Source organism: Zea mays, chromosome 2, assembly GCF_902167145.1.
Source record: "Zea mays cultivar B73 chromosome 2, Zm-B73-REFERENCE-NAM-5.0, whole genome shotgun sequence".
In the NCBI taxonomy this organism is placed as follows: Eukaryota; Viridiplantae; Streptophyta; class Magnoliopsida; order Poales; family Poaceae; genus Zea; species Zea mays.
This window is the reverse complement of record NC_050097.1, coordinates 47,585,304-47,608,040: the sequence shown is the minus strand read 5'-3', so window position 1 is coordinate 47,608,040 and position 22,737 is coordinate 47,585,304. Positions and strand designations below refer to the sequence as shown.

Below are 22,737 nucleotides of genomic sequence, written 5' to 3'. Positions count from 1 at the left end.
ACAGACACAATCCTAAGGATGGAAATACTTAAATTGAGACTTGGGTTAGGAACAGGTGATGTTCTACCCAGGTTGGTTAAGGATTAACGCGTATGTAGGCGTGCTGACCGAGGACCCTTTAACTGGTCACATGCCTCATCATGGGTAAGCCTTGCCTCTGGCAGACTAAGGCCGGAATAAGATAACACGAAATGGCCGTGGAGCGGTGGCGAGAGTAGCGTGTACCCTCCGTGGCAAGAGGCCGGACGGTGGTGTATCTGTGCTCTCGGTTTGCGTGAACCTGATCCGGTCTTAAGAACCCCGGTGGCGGGTTGACATATGCAAGGGTTAAGTGCTACATATGTCGTGTGATTGGAGATCCTCAGCTGAGTATAATCGATTCGGATCGTTGTACCTTCGCGGTTATGAAGACTTGGTCACTTCCCTGCAACCTAAAGTCAGGACGTGAACACTATGGATAAAAATGATGTTGTCTTGATGTGATGTGAAATTAGACTAGATGCAAATAGAGTTTATTAATACTTAATATGGCGTTAAAAGATTGAAAGTAAGGACTCACTTTAGTAAGCTACTTCTGCAAAAGTATAAGTTGATTTTTGCTAAAGCCTCTCCTTGACTCCTATTTATCCAGCATACCCTTGAGAGTCTTTTCCTTAGTCGGGTAAGACTTGCTGAGTAATTTCATACTCAGGGTTTATCCCTTTGTTGTTTTTAGGTGAGGAAGCGACAAATTTTTGTTGCTTTTGCTCCAAGGTGGTACCAAATGAGGAAAAACAAGACTGAAGTGCGGGAGGACTCAGTCCTCCATTTAGGATCTTTTGTTTTTAGCTTATCGGGAGGAGTTTGTGCCTCCCTTGGTTTGTATAATATTACTACTCTGCACTCGCCTTTAGTTCTGGTCTGTAATAAGTAACTTAATCTTACTTTCTAAATAAATGTAAGTTTATATAATTGCTTCCGCATTTCTTTATCTCCGATGTTCTGTAATGTTTGCAAGACGGGTGAAACGTTCCTGGTAAGGTAAGAAAAGATACCGAACTTGTCAAGTAGTTCAGGGGCACCTACAGGGTTGTCTGAGGTCCGTTGGACAAGGACAACTGTAGGTGGGCCTAATTACTTGGGAGGTTCTGTCACATATATGGATCATCCTTTGCCACCACTTGGTTTGTTTTTGCAAATCAAAACTCAAATTTCTATCTCTAAGTGAAACACACATGTTAAGTCATAAAGAGAGTCATTTCAGGAGTATTTGATTCAGGATTCCAAAAACTCCCCCTTTTTCCCATAATCAACATTTCTCCCCACAAGAAGCCAACTTTTGACAAGAGAGACAATAAAAGAGTTTTGACAAAACAAAAAACTCTATTCTACTATTTTCAAAATCTCTCAAGTGGTAGCTGATCCATTTATCACTTTGGCCTTTATTTTCTCCCCCTTTGGCATCAAGCACCAAAACGGGATCAATCTTGGCCCTTTAACCCCATTGCCTCACCAAAATCTTCAATTAAGAGCAAATAGGCAATAAGAGTTAAAAGATGAACTTGGAAAAGTTACTCTTTTCATCGGAGTGTAGTGGAAGTCTTGCATGGTCCAAGTCCACCTTTTCCCTTTTAATTCTCCTTCGAGACTAAAACAAGCAAACTCAAGCATATGGTTAGTCTCAAAGGGTCAAGTTGTAACACATCTCCCCCTAAAACTGTGCATCACTTTGCAACGGACTTGTGAGGTCCAGGGAGTGTTTGTACAACTTGAGCACCATACTAAACAACAAAATGCAAAAAGGAACATGATCAAAAGCATAAATACATGTATGCTACAATTCAATCCAAGTTCCGCGAATCTAAGACATTTAGCTCACTACGCAGCCTGCAAAAGGTCTTCTCATCTAGAGGCTTGGTAAAGATATCGGCTAGCTGGTTCTCGGTGCTAACATGAAACACTTCGATATCTCCCTTTTGCTGGTGGTCTCTCAAAAAGTGATGCCGGATGTCAATGTGCTTTGTGCGGCTGTGTTCAACAGGATTTTCCGCCATGCGGATAGCACTCTCATTGTCACATAGGAGTGGGACTTTGCTCAGATTGTAGCCAAAGTCCCGAAGGGTTTGCCTCATCCAAAGTAGTTGCGCGCAACACTGCCCTGCGGCAACATACTCGGCCTCAGCGGTGGATAGGGCAACAGAGGTTTGTTTCTTAGAGTTCCACGACACCAGGGACCTTCCTAAGAATTGGCACGTCCCTGATGTACTCTTCCTATCGACCTTACATCCAGCATAGTCGGAATCTGAGTATCCAACCAAGTCAAAGGTAGATCCCTTTGGATACCAGAGCCCGAAGCAAGGCGTAGCAACCAAATATCTAAGAATTCGCTTCACTGCCACTAAGTGACACTCCTTAGGATCGGATTGAAATCTAGCACACATGCATACGCTAAGCATAATATCCGGTCTACTAGCACATAAATAAAGTAAAGACCCTATCATTGACCGGTATGCTTTTTGATCAACGGACTTACCTCCTTTGTTGAGGTCGGTGTGTCCGTCGGTCCCCATCGGAGTCTTTGCGGGCTTGGCGTCCTTCATCCCAAACCGCTTCAGCAAGTCTTGCGTGTACTTTGTTTGGGAGATGAAGGTGCCGTCCTTGAGTTGCTTCACTTGAAACCCAAGGAAGTAGTTCAACTCGCCCATCATCGACATCTCGAATTTCTGCATCATAACCCTGCTAAACTCTTCACAAGACTTTTGGTTAGTAGAACCAAATATTATGTCATCGACATAAATTTGGCACACAAAAAGATCACCGTCGCAAGTCTTAGTAAAAAGAGTTGGATCGGCTTTCCCAACCTTGAAAGCATTAGCAATTAAGAAGTCTCTAAGGCATTCATACCATGCTCTTGGGGCTTGCTTAAGTCCATAGAGCGCCTTAGAGAGCTTACACACGTGGTCGGGGTACCGTTCATCCTCGAAGCCAGGGGGTTGCTCCACGTACACCTCCTCCTTGATTGGCCCATTGAGGAAAGCGCTCTTCACATCCATTTGGTACAACCTGAAAGAATGGTGAGCGGCATATGCTAGCAAGATACGAATTGATTCTAGCCTAGCCACAGGAGCAAACGTCTCCTCAAAGTCCAAACCTGCGACTTGGGCATAACCTTTTGCCACAAGTCGAGCCTTGTTCCTCGTCACCACCCCGTGCTCGTCCTGTTTGTTGTGGAACACCCACTTGGTTCCCACAACATTTTGCTTGGGACGAGGCACCAGTGTCCAAACTTCATTGCGCTTGAAGTTGTTGAGTTCCTCCTGCATGGCCAATACCCAATCCGGATCTAGCAAGGCCTCCTCTACCCTGAAAGGCTCAATAGAAGAGACAAAGGAGTAATGCTCACAAAAATTAACTAATCGAGATCGAGTAGTTACTCCCTTGCTAATGTCACCCAAAATTTGGTCGACGGGATGATCCCTTTGAATCACCGCTCGAACTTGGGTTGGAGGTGCCGGTTGCGCTTCTTCCTCCATCACGTGATCATCTTGTGCTCCCCCTTGATCACACGCCTCCTTTTGATGAACCTGTTCATCGTCTTGAGTTGGGGGATGCACCGTTGTTGAGGAAGACGGTTGATCTCGTTCATCTTGTTCCTGTGGCCGCACTTCTCCAATCGCCATGGTTCGTATAGCGGCCGTCGGAACATCTTCTTCATCTACATCATCACAATCAACAACTTGCTCTCTTGGAGAGCCATTAGTCTCATCAAATACAACGTCACTAGAGACTTCAACCAAACCCGATGATTTGTTGAAGACTCTATACGCCTTTGTATTTGAGTCATAACCTAACAAAAACCCTTCTACCGCTTTGGGAGCAAATTTAGAATTGCTACCCTTCTTCACTAGAATGTAGCACCTGCTCCCAAATACACGAAAGTAAGATACATTGGGTTTGTTACCGGTTAGTAGCTCATACGAAGTCTTCTTGAGGAGGCGATGAAGGTAGACCCTGTTGATGGCGTGGCAAGCCGTGTTCACGGCTTCCGACCAAAAACGCTCGGGGGTCTTGAATTCTCCAAGCATCATCCTCGCCATATCGATTAGCGTCCTGTTCTTCCTCTCTACCACACCATTTTGCTGTGGTGTGTAGGGAGCGGAGAACTCGTGCTTGATCCCTTCCTCCTCAAGGAACTCCTCCACTTGAAGGTTCTTGAACTCGGACCCGTTGTCGCTCCTTATCTTCTTCACCTTGAGCTCAAACTCATTTTGAGCTCTCCTGAGGAAGCGCTTGAGGGTCCCTTGGGTTTCAGACTTATCCTGCAAAAAGAACACCCAAGTGAAGCGGGAAAAGTCATCAACAATAACTAAACCATACTTACTTCCTCCTATGCTTAGATAGGCGACGGGTCCGAAGAGGTCCATATGTAGCAGCTCGAGGGGTCTTGATGTGGTCATCACATTCTTGCTGTGATGCGCTCCTCCCACCTGTTTACCTGCCTGACAAGCTGCACAAGGTCTATCTTTTTCGAATTGTACGTTAGTCAAACCTATCACGTGTTCTCCCTTTAGAAGCTTGTGAAGGTTCTTCATCCCCACATGTGCTAAGCGGCGATGCCACAACCAGCCCATGCTAGTCTTAGCAATTAAGCATGCATCTAGACCGGCCTCTTCTTTTGCAAAATCAACTAAGTAAAGCTTGTCGTCTAATACACCCTTAAAGGCTAGTGAACCATCACTTCTTCTAAAGACAGACACATCTACATTTGTAAAAAGACAATTATATCCCATATTGCATAGTTGACTAACAGATAGCAAATTGTAACCAAGAGACTCAACTAAAAACATATTGGAGATAGAGTGCTCATTAGAAATTGCAATTTTACCTAACCCTTTTACCTTGCCTTGATTCCCATCACCGAATATAATTGAATCTTGGGAATCCTTATTCTTGACGTAGGAGGTGAACATCTTCTTCTCCCCCGTCATATGGTTTGTGCATCCGCTGTCGATAATCCAGCTTGAACCCCCGGATGCATAAACCTGCAAGGCAAATTTAGGCTTGGGTCTTAGGTACCCAACTCATGTTGGGTCCTACAAGGTTAGTGCAAATATCCTTAGGGACCCAAATGCAAGTTTTGTCTCCCTTGCATTTTGCCCCTAACTTCCTAGCAACTATTTTCCTATCCTTTCTACAAATAGCAAAGGAAGCATTTAAAGCATGATAAATTGTAGAGGGTTCATTCATTACTTTCCTAGGAACATTAACAACATTTCTCCTAGGCATTTTATGAACAACATTTCTCCTACCAACATTTCTATCATGCACATAAGAAGAACTAGAAGCAAACATGTCATGAGAATCAAAAGCATCATATGTGTTACATCTCTTATAAGCATTTCTAGATTGTCTCCTATCATGGTACATAAAGGCATGGTTCTTTTGCACACTACTAGCCATAGGGGCCTTCCCTTTCTCCTTGGCGGAGATGGGAGCCTTATGGCTTGTCAAGTTCTTGGCTTCCTTCTTGTAGCCAAGTCCATCCTTAATTGAGGGGTGTCTACCAATTGTGTAGGCATCCCTTGCAAATTTTAGCTTATCAAAATTACTCTTGCTAGTCTTAAGTTGAGCATTAAGACTAGCCAATTCATCATTAAGTTTGGGAATTGAAACTAGGTGTTCACTACAAGCATCAATGTCAAAATCTTTACACTTATTGCAAGTTTCAACAATTTCTACACAAGATGTTGATTTACTAGCTATTTCTAACTTAGCATTCAAATCATCATTAACACTTTTTAATTTATAGATGGATTCATGACAAGTAGATAATTCACTAGAGAGCATTTCATTCCTTTTAATTTCTAGAGCAAGAGAATTTTGTGCACTAACAAATTTATCATGCTCCTCATATAAAAGATCCTCTTGTTTTTCTAGTAATCTATTCTTGTCATTCAAAGCATCAATCAACTCATTAATCTTATTAATTTTAGATCTATCTAATCCCTTGAATAAGCATGAGTAATCTATCTCATCATCATCACTAGACTCATCCTCACTTGAAGAAGCATAAGTACTAGTATCATGAGTGCTTACTTTCTTCTCTCTTGCCATGAGGCAAGTGTGACGCTCGTTGGGGAAGAGGGATGACTTGTTGAAGGCGGTGGCGGCGAGTCCTTCATTGTCGGAGTCGGAGGAGGAGCAATCCGAATCCCACTCCTTTCCGATATGTGCCTCGCCCTTGGCCTTCTTGTAATGCTTCTTCTTCTCCCTTTTGTTCCCCTTTTCCTGGTCACTTTCATTATCGGGACAGTTAGCAATGAAATGACCAATCTTACCACATTTGAAGCACGAGCGCTTCTCCTTTGTCTTGGTCTTGCTTGGCTGTCCCTTGCGACCTTTAAGCGCCGTCTTGAAGCGCTTAATGATGAGGGCCATCTCCTCATTATTTAGCCCGGCCGCCTCAACTTGCGCCACCTTGCTTGGTAGCGCCTCCTTGCTCCTCGTTGCCTTGAGAGCAATGGGTTGAGGCTCATGAATAGGACCGTTCAACGCGTCGTCCACATATCTTGCCTCCTTGATCATCATTCGCCCGCTTACGAACTTCCCCAGAACTTCTTTGGGCGACATCTTGGTGTACCTAGGATTTTCACGAATATTGTTCACCAAATGAGGATCAAGAACGGTAAAGGACCTTAGCATTAGGCGGACGACGTCGTGATCCGTCCATCGCGTGCTTCCGTAGCTCCTTATTTTGTTGATAAGGGTCTTGAGCCGGTTGTATGTTTGAGTTGGCTTCTCACCCCTTATCATTGCGAACCGTCCAAGCTCGCCCTCCACCAACTCCATCTTGGTGAGCAAGGTGACATCATTCCCCTCATGAGAGATCTTGAGGGTGTCCCAGATCTGCTTGGCATTGTCCAAGCCGCTCACCTTATGGTACTCGTCCCTGCACAAAGAGGCTAGCAACACAGTAGTAGCTTGTGCATTTTTATGAATCTGTTCATTAATAAACATGGGACTATCCGTACTATCAAAGTGCATTCCACTTTCTACAATCTCCCATATGCTAGGATGGAGAGAGAACAAGTGACTACGCATTTTGTGACTCCAAAATCCGTAGTCCTCTCCATCAAAATGAGGAGGTTTACCAAGTGGAATAGATAATAAATGAGCATTAGTACTTTGAGGAATACGAGAGTAATCAAAAGAAAAGTTCGAATTGACCGGTTTCTTTCTCTCGTATTCGTTGTGGTCGTCGTCCTTTTGGGAGGAAGTAGACTCATCGCTGTCGTAGTAGATGATCTCCTTGATGCGTCTTGTCTTCTTCTTCTTCCCATCTTTGCGTCTGTGGCCCGAGCCTGAGTCGTTGGACTTGTCATCCCTTGGCTCGTTGACGAAGGACTCCTTCTCCTTGTCGTTGATCACGATTCCCTTCCCTTTAGGATCCATCTCTTCGGGCGGTTAGTCCCTTTGTGAAGAGAACGGCTCCGATACCAATTGAGAGCACCAAGAGGGGGGGGTGAATAGGTGATCCTGTGAAACTTAAACTTATAGCCACAAAAACTTGTTAAGTGTTAGCACAATAATCGCCAAGTGGCTAGAGAGGAGTCTCAACAAAACACAATACCACAAGAGATCAAACACAGAGATGACACAGTGGTTTATCCCGTGGTTCGGCCAAGACCAATGCTTGCCTACTCCACGTTGTGGTGTCCCAACGGACGAGGGTTGCAATCAACCCCTCTCAAGCGGTCCAAAGACCAACTTGAATACCACGGTGTTTTGCTTTGCCTTTCAATATCCTGTTTGCGAGGAATCTCCACAACTTGGAGCCTCTCGCCCTTACACTTGAGATTCACAAAGAAATACAGAGTAAGGGAGGAACTAGCAACGCACACAAGACTCAAAATCAGAGCAACAGCACGCACACAAGTCGCAACAAGAGCTCGCAACACCACTCAATGAGTTCACAACTCAACAAGAGCTCTAGATGCTATCACAATGAACCAAATGCGCGGAATCGATGTCTTGGTGCTTAGGAATGTTGTAGGAATGCTTGGTGTACTCCTCCATGCGCCTAGGGGTCCCTTTTATAGCCCCAAGGCAGCTAGGAGCCGTTGAGAGCTAATCTGGAAGGCTGATCTTGCCTTCTGTCGACTGGTGCACCGGACAGTCCGGTGCACACCGGACACTGTCCGGTGCCCGATTTCTTTCCTTAAACGGCACAGCCGACCGTTGGCCGCCAGAGAGCCATTGGCGCACCGAACATGTCCGGTGCACACCGGACAGTCCGGTGCCCCCTTCTAGCCGTTGGCTCGGCCACGTGTCCCGCGCAGATCACGCGGCCGACCGTTGGCTCACCGGACAGTCCGGTGCACACCGGACAGTCCGGTGAATTATAGCCGTACGTCGCCGGTAAATTCCCGAGAGTGGCCAGTTCGCCCGAGTCAGTCTGGCGCACCGGACACTGTCCGGTGCACCACCGGACAGTCCGGTGCTCCAGACCGAACAGCCTTTTGGCTGTACACAGCCAACTTTTCTCTGACTCGATTTCTCCTGTTTCAAGCACTTAGACACAATACATTAGTCTTCAAAACAATGTACTAAGGCTTAGAAACATACCTTTACTCTTGATTTGCACTTTGTCCATCCATGGGTATAGATTCACATTTAAGCACTTGTGTTGGCACTCAATCACCAAAATACTTAGAAATGGCCCAAGGGCACATTTCCCTTTCAATAACTTCCTTGATTGAACAACCTGATGTATCCTCTCTCCTAACAATAGACTCACATGACTCCGTAGTTCTCTTGGTCATTTCGAGAATTTGATCAAAACCTTCAGCAACCCAGTTTGCTCTAACCATTTTCTTCTTCTTTTCCTTGGAGCCGCTAGCCATCTTTCTCTTTCCTTTGTTACTGGTCGGTGTTACCTCTTTAGCCTCACTTTCATCTTCATTGACATGTTCATCCCCTTCAGTTCCATCCACTTCAACATGCGAATTGTCCATAGATATGTTCGGCTGGGATGGAGGAACACCACTACTGGCACTCCAATGGTCATCACCGGTATTGCTAAGGTCTTCAAACATAATTGCCAATTTGTCCTCATTTTGAAGGCCTCTAAGCCTGAACCGTAGTGATCCTTTAATAGCCTGAAGGACAAATAAAAAACATTCAATTAGCATGTGAATATTACCTGAATTACTTGAAAAATAACTTCAAAACTGAAATGAATACTCACTTTTGCCATTCTTTTCCACCAATCCTCAGGCATGTCAATATTTCCATTAGCATCCCATCCTAATTCTATTTGCCGAGTCAATTGCTTCCAAATGCCATAATCAAGTTTTAGTCGATCCCATTTGTTTTTAAACTGTTTTCTATTGTACACAATACCAGTCCTATCCTTGAATTTTTGTATCACATTCTGATATCCAGCTTTATTCAAATGTGTATTTGACTGATTTCCTTTGATCACTTCATCTGCAAAAATCTCACAAACTATCCTAGTATATTCGTCACCCCATATCGCCGTACTGTACACGCTAATGTGGACAAACAATGCATAACAATTCAAGTTGCAGCAAGCATAACAATGAGTAATAAAGGATTAGGAATCAAATAATCACCTAGCATCAGTAATTTCCACATCAGTGTCCATAGAGGTTGCAACATGAGAAGGGCGTCGAGTTTCAGTACTAGGAGAAGGGCATCGCACATCACCAGTAGGAGGACGTCGCACATCAGCGGGAGACGGTGCTCGGTGCATCTCAGCGGAAGGTGATTGAAGGATGTCTATGGCAGTGCCAAGAATGCCGGCAAGCCACCCATCGTCTTGTACAGCTGATGTGTCGACGTGAGTAGCCCAATTCGCATCTAAAGACCCGACACTTGTTGGTACCACACCCTCGCCCACAGCACCAGTGGAACCACGACCTACTCCGGCATTGGATGGTTGGCCTCGGCCAGACGGCGGCAACAGCTGGCGACGTAGCGGATTCATGGCGACCTACAGGGAGGAGAATGATGGTCAGCTGCAGGGAGAGAGATCTGGACACCAAGGGATGACGATGTCTTGAGGGTGGATTGTGGCAAAATGGAGGGAGGGAGCAGTACCTGGCGGCGCCCTTCACGGATGTGGCGGCGTTCTTCACGGAGGTGGCGGCGCCCTCCACGGTGGCTGGCGTGATGGCGACCTGGATGGAGGGCTGGTGGCGGACTGCATGACGGGGGCCGGCGGGGAGCTGCTCCGGCGAGCTGGACGGGAGGGTGGACGCGCAGCAGGGGGCCAGCGCTGGTTGCTGGCGGCGCCTTTGTGGGAGAAAGACCGATACTGGTCGATCTCTCATGTACATGGCTAGGGATTGAGGGCAGGACCAAAAAAAATAATTTGGACTGATGGGAGGGCTATTGTACAAAAATGACGTGAGCTGAAGCCGGGTGAGCCACTTTTTTTTGGCTCATGCCCTCTAGTTCATTTTGGAAAAGCACTTCACTGGTGAAGCCATTTGAAAAAGAGATGTTTGACACAACTTTTGCATGAGCCAGAGCCGAAGCTGAAAAATAAGCCCTACCAAAGGGGCCATATCATTACAAACATGGGATCAGTTCCATCAAGTCTCATGGCCGATTGCTGTTCCAAAAAAAGAGCAAAAAAAAACAAGCATTGATGCGACTCATGGCATGCCATATTGCCATTCAGCAGTAATTTTGTCAGTTCTTGAGACAAATGAAACCACATCAGATGTTATTAACGCAAAGTTGAAAAGAAAGCAACGAATTAACTAACATCATGGTACAACAAGGGGCTATCTAATGCTACTGCTAGTGCCTTTACCGATATGGCCAATTTCCACTGCTCCCATTCCCATAACAAGTTATTAGAGCAACTCCAATAGTTATGTAAATTTTAGCTCTCTAAATCACAGATTTAAGAAGTTGCTAAATGGCTTTTGGAGTAAAAAAAATGTGAGTTCTCCAATAGTTCTCTAAATATAGGTTGTAATTTTGTTTTGTATTTATCCACATAAAAAATAAGTCACAAAAACTATATAATGCAGCCAACATTTTTGTTTAGGGAGTTGTTAAATGGTTGTCAAATGTAGAGAGAAAATGAGGTTAGATGACAAGTTGTTAAATTTAGAAAGTTCATTTAGAGAACTGTTGGAGAATAGTTTTCATATTAACTACCTAAATTATTGATTTAGGAAGTCTTTTAGAGAACTACTGGAGTTGCTCTTATCGCCTTTGCGATCACACAAAAAAGTTGAATCGGAGCAATGCAATAATTCCATGGCAATACCTATATAAATTATGGCGAATCGCGGCTACAATTACTAGCTCTCTTCTTCGTAATCATCCTCCTCCTCACTTGCAGCCCCCGCCCCCGCCCCCGCGTGATTGTTGCCATGGTACTGCGGCTGGTAATGGGAGCGTGGAGCGTGACGGTGCATGTCGCCATGGCTGATCCGGTAACGGCTATGGTGATTGCTGCTGCCGCCGGTGTCGGTAACCACGGACGTCCTCCTGGACGAGCCACCAGCGGCGGGGCGCGCGGCCGAGGCAGGAGACACGTGGTTCCTGGCCTGCGTGAGCTCCATCTGCGCGTCGAGGAAGAACTGCACGCGCTGCGACTCCAGCTCCTGCGCGAAGTCCATGCGCTGGCGCTCCATCTCGGCGGCCTGCTCCAGCTTCGCGGCCTCCACGCGCTCATACGCCTCGCCGAGGCGCCGTATCGCATGCGCCAGCTCCTGGAGCCCCCGCGCGCGGTCGTCGCCGCTGCCACCGTCGGGGCGCCCTTCGTCCGGCCTCTTCCTCTTCCCGTTCACCGCCGGAGGAAGCGCCGGCAACGGCGAGAAGCCGTCTGAGGACACCGACGGCTCCGGCGAAGGCGCCCTCCGCTTGGCCGCGGGCATCAGCGGCGTGCGGCTGCGCTGCGGGAAGCCCACCCGCAGCGCCGAGGGCATCTGGCCGCGGCTGTTAGAGTTGTGCCCTCCGCCGCCGCCGCCGCTAGAGCCGGGCTTGTTGCCGTATGTGGGCGCGAGGAGAAAATCGAGGCGGTCGAAGAACTGCCAGGCGGAGACCGGCTTGGCCCTCTCGACCTTGTACTTCTTGAGCGTGTCGATGCGGTTCTTGCACTGGACATCGGACCTGGGCCCCTTGGAGTAGCCGTCACGGGAGGAGACGGCGTCGGCGACCTCCTGCCACTGCGGGTGCCGGAGGCTGCCGCGGCCCAGCGCGACGAACCGCTCACCCCAGGCGTCGATGAGCGCGGAGGTGGCGCCGTCGCTCCAGGCGTCCTCCCTCCCGCCGCCCCCGCCGCCGGCGGCGGCGGCGCTGGCGTACAGGGACGCCGCGGTCCTATGGATCGGGAGCGCGACCACCATGGTGGCGCCCGGCGGCGCAGCGGCGACGGTGACGGGGCCGTCCACGGGGAGCGCCGAGGAGGGCGGCGACGGGGAGGAGGAGGGCGACATGTCGTCGTCGTCGTCCATCTGGGTCCCGGCGGATCGAAGCGAATTGGGCGAGGGGAGCGTTGGTGAAGGAGAAGGGGATCGGATCCGATCTGGTTTGGGTAGGGTTAGTTTCGGTGGTGCGGCGGTGCCGGCGGCGTGGGGTTGTCGGTCGTGCTTTGAGGGGGATCCGGGCATCCGGCTGGTACTCGGCACGGCAAGGGCAGCGTTGGCTTGGGCCAGGCGGGGAGGATGGGCCGGCGCAGGTCAGGTGGTGGGGCACGGGGAAACGGCCGGCGGCGGGAGTGGTTTGGGCTGGTTGGAACCCGACCTCGACGCGTCGGCCGGCAGGAAGACCGCTTGTCCACCACGTTCCGTCCATGGTGAGGTACCGGTACCTCCTCGACGAAATTGAGATCGGAGACCGTGTCGCTTTACTTCCCGCGAAATATAATTCTAGCGCTGCGTATAAAGCATTGCATTCTATAGAAACAAAACAATTTAAAAACAGCAGAAACTGATACATATTAAAGCCAAATAAACATAGAGACAAAGGTCAATAAAATAACAGATGATCTCGTAAATTTGTTAACAATTTAGTGCAGACTAAAATTATAATTTTAACTAAATTTTATAATTTAAGTTATTATTGGCGTAGTTTTTCCTATATAGTGTCTCATATTTTAATTTGAGACACCAGTTTAAGATATTATTGAAGATACTCTAATGATAAAAATCTGAGCACATATTAAGGTGGGACCGACATAGGTAAAATATTGTTTATCTTATATTTTCTGCACCACTTAATATGGTGTTTTCTCTTTCCACATAAGAATTCATGCTTTAGGGATGCTTTGTAAGGCAGGAATTTTACAAAAATAGTATAGAAATTTCAAAGGAAATTTACCTTTGTTCAAAGGGCCTTAACACGTACTGTATCTCTGTCCCAAACTAAAATTTATTTTAGTTAATTGAAATATTTATACAATAATATATATATATATTATATGCGCCCAGATTTATTATTATCTATTTAATATAAATATAAAAATCAAGAGTAAAAAAATCCGCTAATTTATTTTTAAACTAAACAACGTAAATAAAAAAAGTATTTGAAACGAGTATCTTTTTTCTATGTTTGCTCCTGGGCCCACCGGTCAGAGGTTCGTCTCTATCAAGGGAGTACCAAACCCTTTTATCTGCTTCGTCCCCTCCCCTGTGCGTGGGGGTATAAAGCACCGGGCTCTGCTTCCGTCACGCGAGACGGCGAGAGCACAACATTAGCAGCGGTTGTACCTTGGGGGCCGCTAAAGCAGCTTGGTCCAAGCTGTCTGTAGAACTTAAGCAACTCCGATCCCAGCCACGGGACACGGCAGATTGAAGCCATCAGCTCCGGTTTCTGGCGCCGGATTTGGGATCCGCGCGATGTCTTGGTCCGCGCCCGACGACATCCTCCTCTCCACCTCACTCGCGGGCTTCCTGGACAGTGAGTTTCTGTCCTGAGATCCTCTGTGCGATTTTTCTGAGCTTGTCTTGTTACCTAGATGCTGATATTGGTCCGTGGGACTCAACCGAGGCGCCAAGATTAGGTTTTTATGGGGTTCGTAGATCCGATTGGCCTGGTTTCCTGCTTATGGAGGCCGTGATTCCGAGTCATTGCGAGAATTTCGTCCCGACGATTGCCTTCTGCGTATCTGGTGCTCAAAGGGGTACCGTGCTCATGTGCACATTTTAAATCTGGTGCATCCATCTTACATTCAACGGCACCGGCTAATTTTACGAAGAACCCCTTCCACCAGGGGACGAAGGTGGAAGGGGTGCTTCACAAAATTGGTGCTGCTGTTAGATGTAAGATGGATGCACCAGATTTAAAATGTGCACATGAGCACCGTACCCCTTTGAGCACCAGATACGTGCATGCAGATTATTAGGTCACTCTCCGTAAATCCATGTAGTCGTTGTTAGTAGGAGAATAAGCTCTTATGGCTTATGCAGCCATCCATATTCAATGCAGCTCATTTAGTATTTTGCTGCAATTCGCTCCAATTTTGCCTTGTGAATGCCTTGAACTTGTAGGTTTATCTGTTTATGCTGATAGACTACAGATTTTGTGTGTGTACTGTTTGTACCAATGTCTGAATGCTACCATGTGTCTACTGAATGAGAATGCCTTATGTTTGTTGATGGAAATCTTACCTGGAGTTGGGTGCGCCTCATGATATATGAAGGCAGAATTCTGGTGAGGTCACACTAAACGTTTTAAAAAGTTGTTAGGTCCCATGATCTATTTTGTTCCACATTGATTTTGGCAACTATTTGTGCAAACTTAATGCTATGTATAAAATCGTGGCTTATGGGACCATCTCGTGCGTTATAGTTGTACCTGGTAACCTGAAGCTCTCCGCTGTGAACAATTGTATTGCATTTGGAACATTTGGTTGGTTGGATAGACCTGATTATGAAATGTTTTAGTTCTATGTTGGACCAGACTAATTGTGAGGCTACTTTGGTGCGTTCTTCAATCTCCAAGTGCCACTTTCTTTGGTTCACTGATAGTAGATTTCTTTTTTTCTTCCAATTTTACCTTCAGTGGATGGTGTGTGCCTTTGATTAGCATTTAAACTTAGCTATGATAGCTGTTAGTTGTTTGAAGATGTTATTTTGTTCCATTATCTGTCATTAAAAAAGACACCACCTTTTGTCTGTGTGAGTTCCCTCTGAATTAGTTGATGAATTTTATAACTTAATAAAAACTTAGTTTAAATTGCCTGCCCTATGACAGTAGAACCGTGATTTTGCAAGCTGATGGCACTACGGTTAATTGATATTTGTATTGGTTTTATAGTGTATACGAGACTAAGGTTATTAAAACAATAAAATGTTGAAACACTCATGGTGAAGTTTTGACTTTTAAACGTTTAAATGTTTAAACGTAGTTTTAAACAACATAGAAAAATACCAATATATCATAATTTCAAACAATAACATAAAGTTAAATACCAAAATATAGATGTTTGGCTTACCAAAACTTCACCCATGAGCCGGATCCGAATTTTTTATATTTTAGCCCTTCCTCGAAAAAAAATTCACGTTTGAACCTTAAAAAATTTTAATGTCATTTTTGGACCCTTTGCTCGGCGCCATAGCCAATGGCGCCGAGGTAACACAGCTCGGCGCCATAGGCTATGGCGCCGAGGTGCGTGTTACGCTGGCACAAACGGACGTCGTGGCACCGACGTGGCACCGAGCTCGGCGCCATAGATCTTGGCGCCGAGCTCTATTATGTACACAAAACTTGTCTAGCTCAGTTGGTAGAGCACAAGGCTTTTAACCTTGTGGTTGTGGGTTCAAGCCCCACGATAGTCATGTTTTCATACTTTTTTTTTGTCTTTGTCACTGATTTTTTTGTTGTCCAGATTTTTTTTGTTTATGTCGCTGATTTGTCCGTCTAAATTTATTTCTTATCCAGTTTTTTTGTTTTTGTGACTGATTTGTTTATCTGTCCATATTTTTTTCGTTTATTAAGCTTAAGGAAACGTACTTGCATTGGTTAGCGGCCACCGGTTTAGCTATGGTGCATCGTGGTTTTTTTCGTTTATGCCGCTGATTTGTCCGTCCAAATTTATTTCTCATCTTGATTTGTTTTTGCTTTTGCGACTGATTTGTTTATTACATTTTGTTTAATAGTACTGAATAATCCGTCTGGCCCTTGGTGCATTGTAAACCCCACATGCTTAAGCTTGATTCCGTCCTCTCGCTAATTACAAGTGATTTTAAACATTAAATAATATACTAAAAACCGAAGTACACCATTTAAAATGTTAAAAATATTTATATCATAAACAAATGATTGTGTTAATCTTACATTAGTAGTGATGTACAATGATAAATTTTAATTAATATTAAAAAGTATAATTTCGAATACATTAGATTATTGGAGTTTTAGAGTCCAAAATATAAATATACTTAATAAACAAAAAGATTATAATTAGAGTCCAAAATATAAATATACAAGGTATAAATAAACAGTGACTTGATGATTTTATAAAGTACTCCGTACTTCCATAGGGTGGGTTACTTATTCCATAGGGTGGGTTACTTATGTGCATGGTACTTGCGTCACGCGGTTTGAATAAACAAAAACAAAAAATATCTAGATGAATAAATAAATCGGTCACAAAAACAAAAAACTAGATGAAAAATAAATCTGGACGGACAAATCAGCGACATAAACGAAAAAATGGACAACAAAAAAACAAATTAGTGATAAAAAATACGTCCACCATGGAGCTTGAACCCACAACCTCAAGGTTAAAAGTCTTGCACTCTACCGACTGAGCTAGACATACTTTGCTGTTACATATCCGAGCTCGGCGCCATAGATCTTGGCGCCGAGCTCGGTACCACGTTGGCGTCACGTCGTTTAGGTTGGGCCAGCGTAGCACGCACCTCGGCGCCATAGCCTATGGCGCCGAGCTGTGTTACCTAGGCGCCATTGGCTATGGCGCCGAGGAAAGGGTCCAAAAATGACATTAAAATTTTCTAAGGTCCAAACGTGAATTTTTTTCCGAGGAAGGGCTAAAATATAAAAAATTCGGTGAGCCGGATTGGACCCAAAAGTAACTAACATACTGGCCCAAAAGTAGCTAATGGTCTAAAACGCATGAAACATTGTGTTTTACAGTTTAGAATGCCAAAACGCCAAAACGCCAAAACTTGGTTTCAACCTCTAATTAGTGTTTTGTAGTTTAAACGTAGTTTACACGTAGTTTCAATAACACTGTACGAGACAATGAGAACCCACCTGAGTCCCTTTGAATCTGTTGTTTTCTTAACATCTGGATATGTTCAGTTGAAATTGTTTCTATATTATGGTGGAACCCAGAGTGTTTTTTTATAAGCAATTGCATTATGATTGTTTAGCACTTTTGTAAGTGCACATGAGATAATGAGAAGAGAGGGTAACTTATGCAAGCATTGGGTAGCTGCAGTGCAAGACGCTAGTGACACGATTGCACAACTCGTTATTGCCTTATTGGAGCTAAAGGCATTAACTAAATATATTGTTAGTTGTCTACTTGTCTATTGGTTTCTAGGCATATATGTAAATCAATATTTTAATCTAGTATTTGTAAATCTGAGTGGGTACTATAGACTATTTGCAAATGATGTTGCATCTTCAATCAATTTTGTTCCAAAGGTATGCCAAGTATAAGATTACCATGGCATATCATTTGTTCATTTATTATTTCATTCTTAATTGATGTAAATAAGTAGGTTACTTAGAACAGTATGCTAAAAGTTCTTTTCTGTCTACTTTCATTACCTTGGAAGTATTATTAGAGATTGCATGGATTATGCTCTTTTGAGGTTTTAGCTAAAACTATTGCTATTGATAAAATAGTTTAAACCAAATATTGTATGTCATGGACCTTCGGTCCATGGGGATAGCTGTCTTCTCCGGCGAGGTTATACCCCTCTGCCGCAGGCTTGGTTCTAGGGTAGCAGCCCTAGGCGCTTGAGAGGGTCATTGCAAGGGAGATAGATTGGTTTGGTATTGATCTTGCTTGATTTATTCCCTGTTGCCATGCGACTTATAAATAGCCCTATGGCTAACCAACTTCTCCTACAAACTCTCAACTAACTCCTACTTTCTTGGACTTATCTGATGCTAACCAACTCTCCACGATTCTCTCATCCCAATCCTATTCTCTAGCCTTATCCCAGCTCATCTCAATCTTATTCTCTAGCCTTATCCCAGCCTGGCTGTTGCGTCTCGCTCCCTATGATGCCCATGACATCTCCCCCTCCCTTGAGGACCAGCTCGTCCTCGAGCTGCCATAGACTTACCTGACACGACTTAAGGTTAAGCCTTTTACATCTCGGCTTACCTTTATTATTTAAGACGAAAATATAAAATAATTATGGAACTAAAATATAAATTTGAACTGTAGCTATGTCCTCCTGGATCTCAAGGAAAGAGCTGAACTGCGGACTTCACATTGGATGAAAGGTGAAGGAGGAACCAGCCCGTTCTTATGTTGGGTCTGTCCAGCACCAAGGCAGTTGCCCGAATGAAGGAGACGACCCTCTTTGGCCGTGCAGGGGGATTGCATACCCAAATCTTGACTTCTGCATGGGGTTCAAAAAGTATAGACGAGACTTGGTGGTTGGACGCACAGGCTGCGAGTTGGTGCAGCGATGAGCTGATCAGCAAGTGCAGCTTCTGCACCGCCCGCCTAACAAGGAAGCCACGCACTGCGGCTTGCAGGCGCACCACGGCCTGCTCATGTGATGATGGCCATGGGGTGGCCCTGGAGGCCACAACAAGGTGCTTCTCCCCACGAAGGGACTGTACCTGGCGGCGTGCCAGGAACCCTCGCGCTGCCGCCTGAATCCGCACCGCTGCTTGGAGTTCCTTCTCTGTCTTCTCCTTGTAGCGGTGGAACATCACAACGAATTGATCCCACTTCTCTTCGAGCCGAGTGAATGCATCTAGAGTTGGAGAGGGCGGGTGGGAGGGCGTTGCGGCGGCAGATGGCGCGGCGGCTGGTGGTGGTGAGGGATGGGCGGCTGGTGGTGGTGAGGATAACCTGGAGCTGATACCAGGTGTCATGGACCTTCGGTCCATGGGGATAGCTGTCTTCTCCGGCGAGGTTATACCCCTCTGCCGCAGGCTTGGTTCTAGGGTAGCAGCCCTAGGCGCTTGAGAGGGTCATTGCAAGAGAGAGAGAGAGATTGGTTTGGTATTGATCTTGCTTGATTTATTCCCTGTTGCCATGCGACTTATAAATAGCCCTATGGCTAACCAACTTCTCCTATAAACTCTCAACTAACTCCTACTTTCTTGGACTTATCTGATGCTAACCAACTCTCCACGATTCTCTCATCCCAATCCTATTCTCTAGCCTTATCCCAGCTCATCTCAATCTTATTCTCTAGCCTTATCCCAACCTGGCTTTTGCGTCTCGCTCCCTATGATGCCCATGACATTGTATTACCATGAGTCATGTTAATGAACATTTCTTTTATATATTTAATAAAAATGAGAATACTTGTACCTAAGATTTCCGCATGCATGGCCTGCTTCATCTCAAAAAATTTTCATCAGTAACCAATAGTACTAATTTATTTTGTATCTGATCTCAGAGAAACTTATTGTCCTGCTAAGAGATGGACGGAAACTTCTTGGCACCCTCTGCTCATTTGATCAGTTTGGTATGCTGCTTTACTCCCACTTTCCTTAGTGTTGTTTCCAATTATATTTTGTGCTACTAATCTTCTCTTTTTTTTTTACTTTGCAGCAAATGTTGTTCTTCAGGGTGCTTGTGAACGAGTAATTGTAGGGGAACAATATTGTGATGTTCCTCTTGGTCTGTATGTGATCCGGGGAGAGAACGTTGTTTTAATCGGAGAATTGGTAATAACCTGTTACATCAAAAGTGAGCATGGCCAAACTTATGTCTCCACGTTGATGTTATAGATCTGGTACATTGCATTGAGCAGGATCACGAAAAGGATGAACTCCCCGCTCACATGACATGTGTTTTAGAAGCAGAAATTAGAAAGGTATTCGCGGACCCTCAATCTATTCTTGTTTTGAAGCCTTTTTCTGGTGTTTAGCTAAATCTTTTCTGCATTCATGCATGTTGATATCCTAGTGATACAGATTGTTCATGAACAACCCTGTGTTTTCCCGAAGATAATTCTAACTGTGGCTCTAAAAAGTTTGTTGTCTTGCTCCTTTACTGGGTGTTTCACTGGTAAGTTGTTATGGCCACAGTTTCAGCCTTAAAGAAATACATAAACTTTTTATTAGCTGAAAATACAGATGATTTATAGATTGCCGTAACTTTTGCAACCCATCCTGACGTATAACATGGAAAACTGTGGACGCAACCATTGGCATTTCTGTGCCCTAATAACTTCTTTGCAGTCTGGTACATATGTGCGAGCAGTCTCAACGAATAGTTTACACGAACAATAAAGATGCGAAGATTTATTTCTCTAAACTCTTAGTTGTGATATTTTTTGTTGAAACTGTTGCATATTTTGATTGACTTTTACATTCAAACAAGAACAGAGCTTGTGTGTAATGTTGGACCACGTTTCTCCTTCCAAAATCCAAACATTAACAAAAAAACTATTTTTCTTGGGTTTAGAAGGCACTCTGAGATTGGATATAGATATTGGATCATAGAATTAGGAATTGGAATCAGCTTTTCTAAATTATATTGTTTGGTTGCACGTGGAATTGGATTTGGTATCAGAGGCTCAATTCCATGGAATTGGACTATAACTAGAAACACACTCTCCCAATACAAAGCCTCACCCCTCGGTATTGCGTGGAATTAGACCGCACAATTCCAAACTCCAATTCAGTGACATCCAAACAATAGAATTGGAATTATATCCCATTTCAATACCATGCCTGATTCGGTATTCAACCAAATTCAATTTCATCCTCTCCAATATCGACATCTAAACGGAGCATTAGTTCAATTTGGACAAAACCAATTTTGCTTCTGACAAAAAGAAAGGAATACTCATACAAACCTGGGAACAACATGGGAGCAAAACAAATGTTTTACTTACCCTATTCCAGAACGCAGTTCCTAGGAGAAACAGTCTGTCTTTTCTGTCCCCCAAAAAAACTGCTCCTAGGCTATAAAGAATTCGAAAGGGACTTAAGGTTCCTGGCTCCTCATACTCTAGTAGTAGCAATCAGCCGGTGAAATATGTGTGTATGGCTTACCTTTTACGCGTAGACAAAGGAACCTGACTCTCTCCATCCACGTTGTCACTGTGTCTTACTAGTGGTATCTGTTTTCTCCTTCCATCATCCAGGCTGAGAAGGCGGAGCGGGAAGCAAGGGATCTGAAAGGCACGATGAGGAAACGGATGGAGTTCCTAGACTTCGACTGATAATAAACCCGTTCCCGTGGTGGTTGCTGCTCCCCTCCCATTGCGGCCGCGGAGTTTTTAGTGGCGGCCTGTGCCATACCTGATGACTAGCAGTGATGTTTTCTACGTACTTTTGATGCCACATCAGATCCTTTGAGCGCCTCCTGATACGGCTGTCACTTCTCTCTGATTATTACTACTGCCTGGGGAGATGCCATGTGCTCTCCTCCGTCGTCGTTTGCAACAGTGCATTCGCCCTATCTCGTGATTTATTTATTTATTTATTTATATAACTGGTATTACTGTACTACACCTGACTGGATTGGATCTGCTGGGGGCCGGAGGCCGGAGCCCGGAGCTAGCTCATCGATCAACCTGCCAATCAGCACTGCGGCGCAACGTGCGATCTGTGTTGGTCTGGTCTTGCAGCAATAATACTGGAATCTCCGGTGACATGCAATGCGCAAGTCAAGTGGCCGGTGGCGAAGACAGGAAGGGGCAGAGGGGGGCAATGTTATGTTCCTCGTTATATCCCTAAACGTACTAAGACACCCAAGTACCATGGAATCACAGAGCAAAACACGCTCCCTAGCCTCCAAAGTCAGGCAGGACCAAAATCATGATTCGCCCGAGGCTCAGCGTGTCGGTCTCACAAATACGTTTCGCCCGAGCTCAACCTTGGGCGAACACTACGTCTGTGTGGGTCCGTAACTCACTCGAGAGCACCCTTGGACGGAAAATATATATCCGCCTTGCCTAAGGGGTATGAGCTTGGCCTCGGCCAACTTCTCAGAACATCAGGACATGTGCATTTAACGCACACTGTACGAACACCTGCCCGGTTGAAGACGTCGAAGTCAACAAAGAACGATGCGACCGCGGTCAAATCTACTTTCATCGCCCACAATGATGCACGGGCGAATACCGAGCACTATTCCCCTACTCCGGTTACTGTTTCAACAACTCCAAGAGAAACAGGCAACATTTGGTCAAGGCCTCGGCCTCCCGAGCTTAGCATTGGCCAACTGCCCAGGCAAGGGCGCAATAAATGCCACCAACTCTTCCGCGAACCCCGCATCAGGCCACTCTGACTGCTATTCCAACCACTCCAGGCATGACTGTGTACCCGCGCGCCGACTCGGCCTCGGTCTCGGGAGAAGTCTCGCTCGAGCTCTGCCCTGGCCAACAACACCAACCAAGAAATGCACGACGTCGTTGTCCCTCCCGTGAACCCCGCTGAAGACGTGATGGCTATTAGAAACCACAAGGTCGATGTCCAATCCGCTTCCCGCCATCTTGGATGATGCACGGGGCAGATTACCACACACTTCTCACCATATGTCGGGTGGTATTTTAACCACTACGATTCGACATACTTCTAAATAGGACAGGCTCA

General features: G+C 45.3%; 2 protein-coding genes and 1 non-coding gene across 5 annotated transcripts; 2 read left to right on the top strand and 1 right to left on the bottom strand.

Annotated features, from left to right (window-relative positions):
• Window positions 1–11,266: 11,266 nt before the first annotated feature.
• LOC100274197 (uncharacterized) lies at window positions 11,267–12,849 on the bottom strand. Its single transcript, NM_001148569.1, has one exon. It carries the CDS (start codon window positions 12,633–12,635, stop codon window positions 11,322–11,324), a length of 1,314 nt encoding a protein of 437 aa, NP_001142041.1. The 5' UTR covers window positions 12,636–12,849; the 3' UTR covers window positions 11,267–11,321.
• A 752-nt stretch (window positions 12,850–13,601) lies between these two features.
• Window positions 13,602–21,651, top strand: LOC100280518 (small nuclear ribonucleoprotein LSM1). 3 transcript variants are annotated; one of them, XR_561718.3, is made up of 6 exons: window positions 13,602–13,923; window positions 19,587–19,655; window positions 19,742–19,857; window positions 19,944–20,006; window positions 20,099–20,200; window positions 21,285–21,651. XR_561718.3 is itself a non-coding variant. In XM_008669661.3 (6 exons), exons 1-6 carry the CDS (start codon window positions 13,863–13,865, stop codon window positions 21,287–21,289), a joined length of 408 nt encoding a protein of 135 aa, XP_008667883.1. In that variant the 5' UTR covers window positions 13,602–13,862; the 3' UTR covers window positions 21,290–21,651. The 3 variants fall into 3 exon arrangements, 2 of the variants coding, with proteins under 2 accessions (XP_008667883.1, NP_001146909.2); XM_008669661.3 differs by having other exon boundaries at window positions 20,107–20,200; NM_001153437.2 differs by lacking the exon at window positions 20,099–20,200 and having other exon boundaries at window positions 13,734–13,923; window positions 21,285–21,601.
• Window positions 15,730–15,803, top strand: TRNAK-UUU (transfer RNA lysine (anticodon UUU)). The gene has a single exon. It is a non-coding gene; the product is annotated as a tRNA-Lys (tRNA).
• Window positions 21,652–22,737: the final 1,086 nt, after the last annotated feature.

Bases quoted from the DNA above. Each gene is read 5' to 3' on its own strand.
- LOC100274197 (NM_001148569.1), bottom strand. From the start codon at position 12,635: ATGCCCGGATCCCCCTCAAAGCACGACCGACAACCCCACGCCGCCGGC.
- LOC100280518 (XM_008669661.3), top strand. From the start codon at position 13,863: ATGTCTTGGTCCGCGCCCGACGACATCCTCCTCTCCACCTCACTCGCG. The intron at 19,858-19,943 runs GTAATAACCTGT...TGCATTGAGCAG, and splicing joins TTGTTTTAATCGGAGAATTG to GATCACGAAAAGGATGAACT. The intron at 20,007-20,106 runs GTATTCGCGGAC...CTAGTGATACAG, and splicing joins TAGAAGCAGAAATTAGAAAG to ATTGTTCATGAACAACCCTG.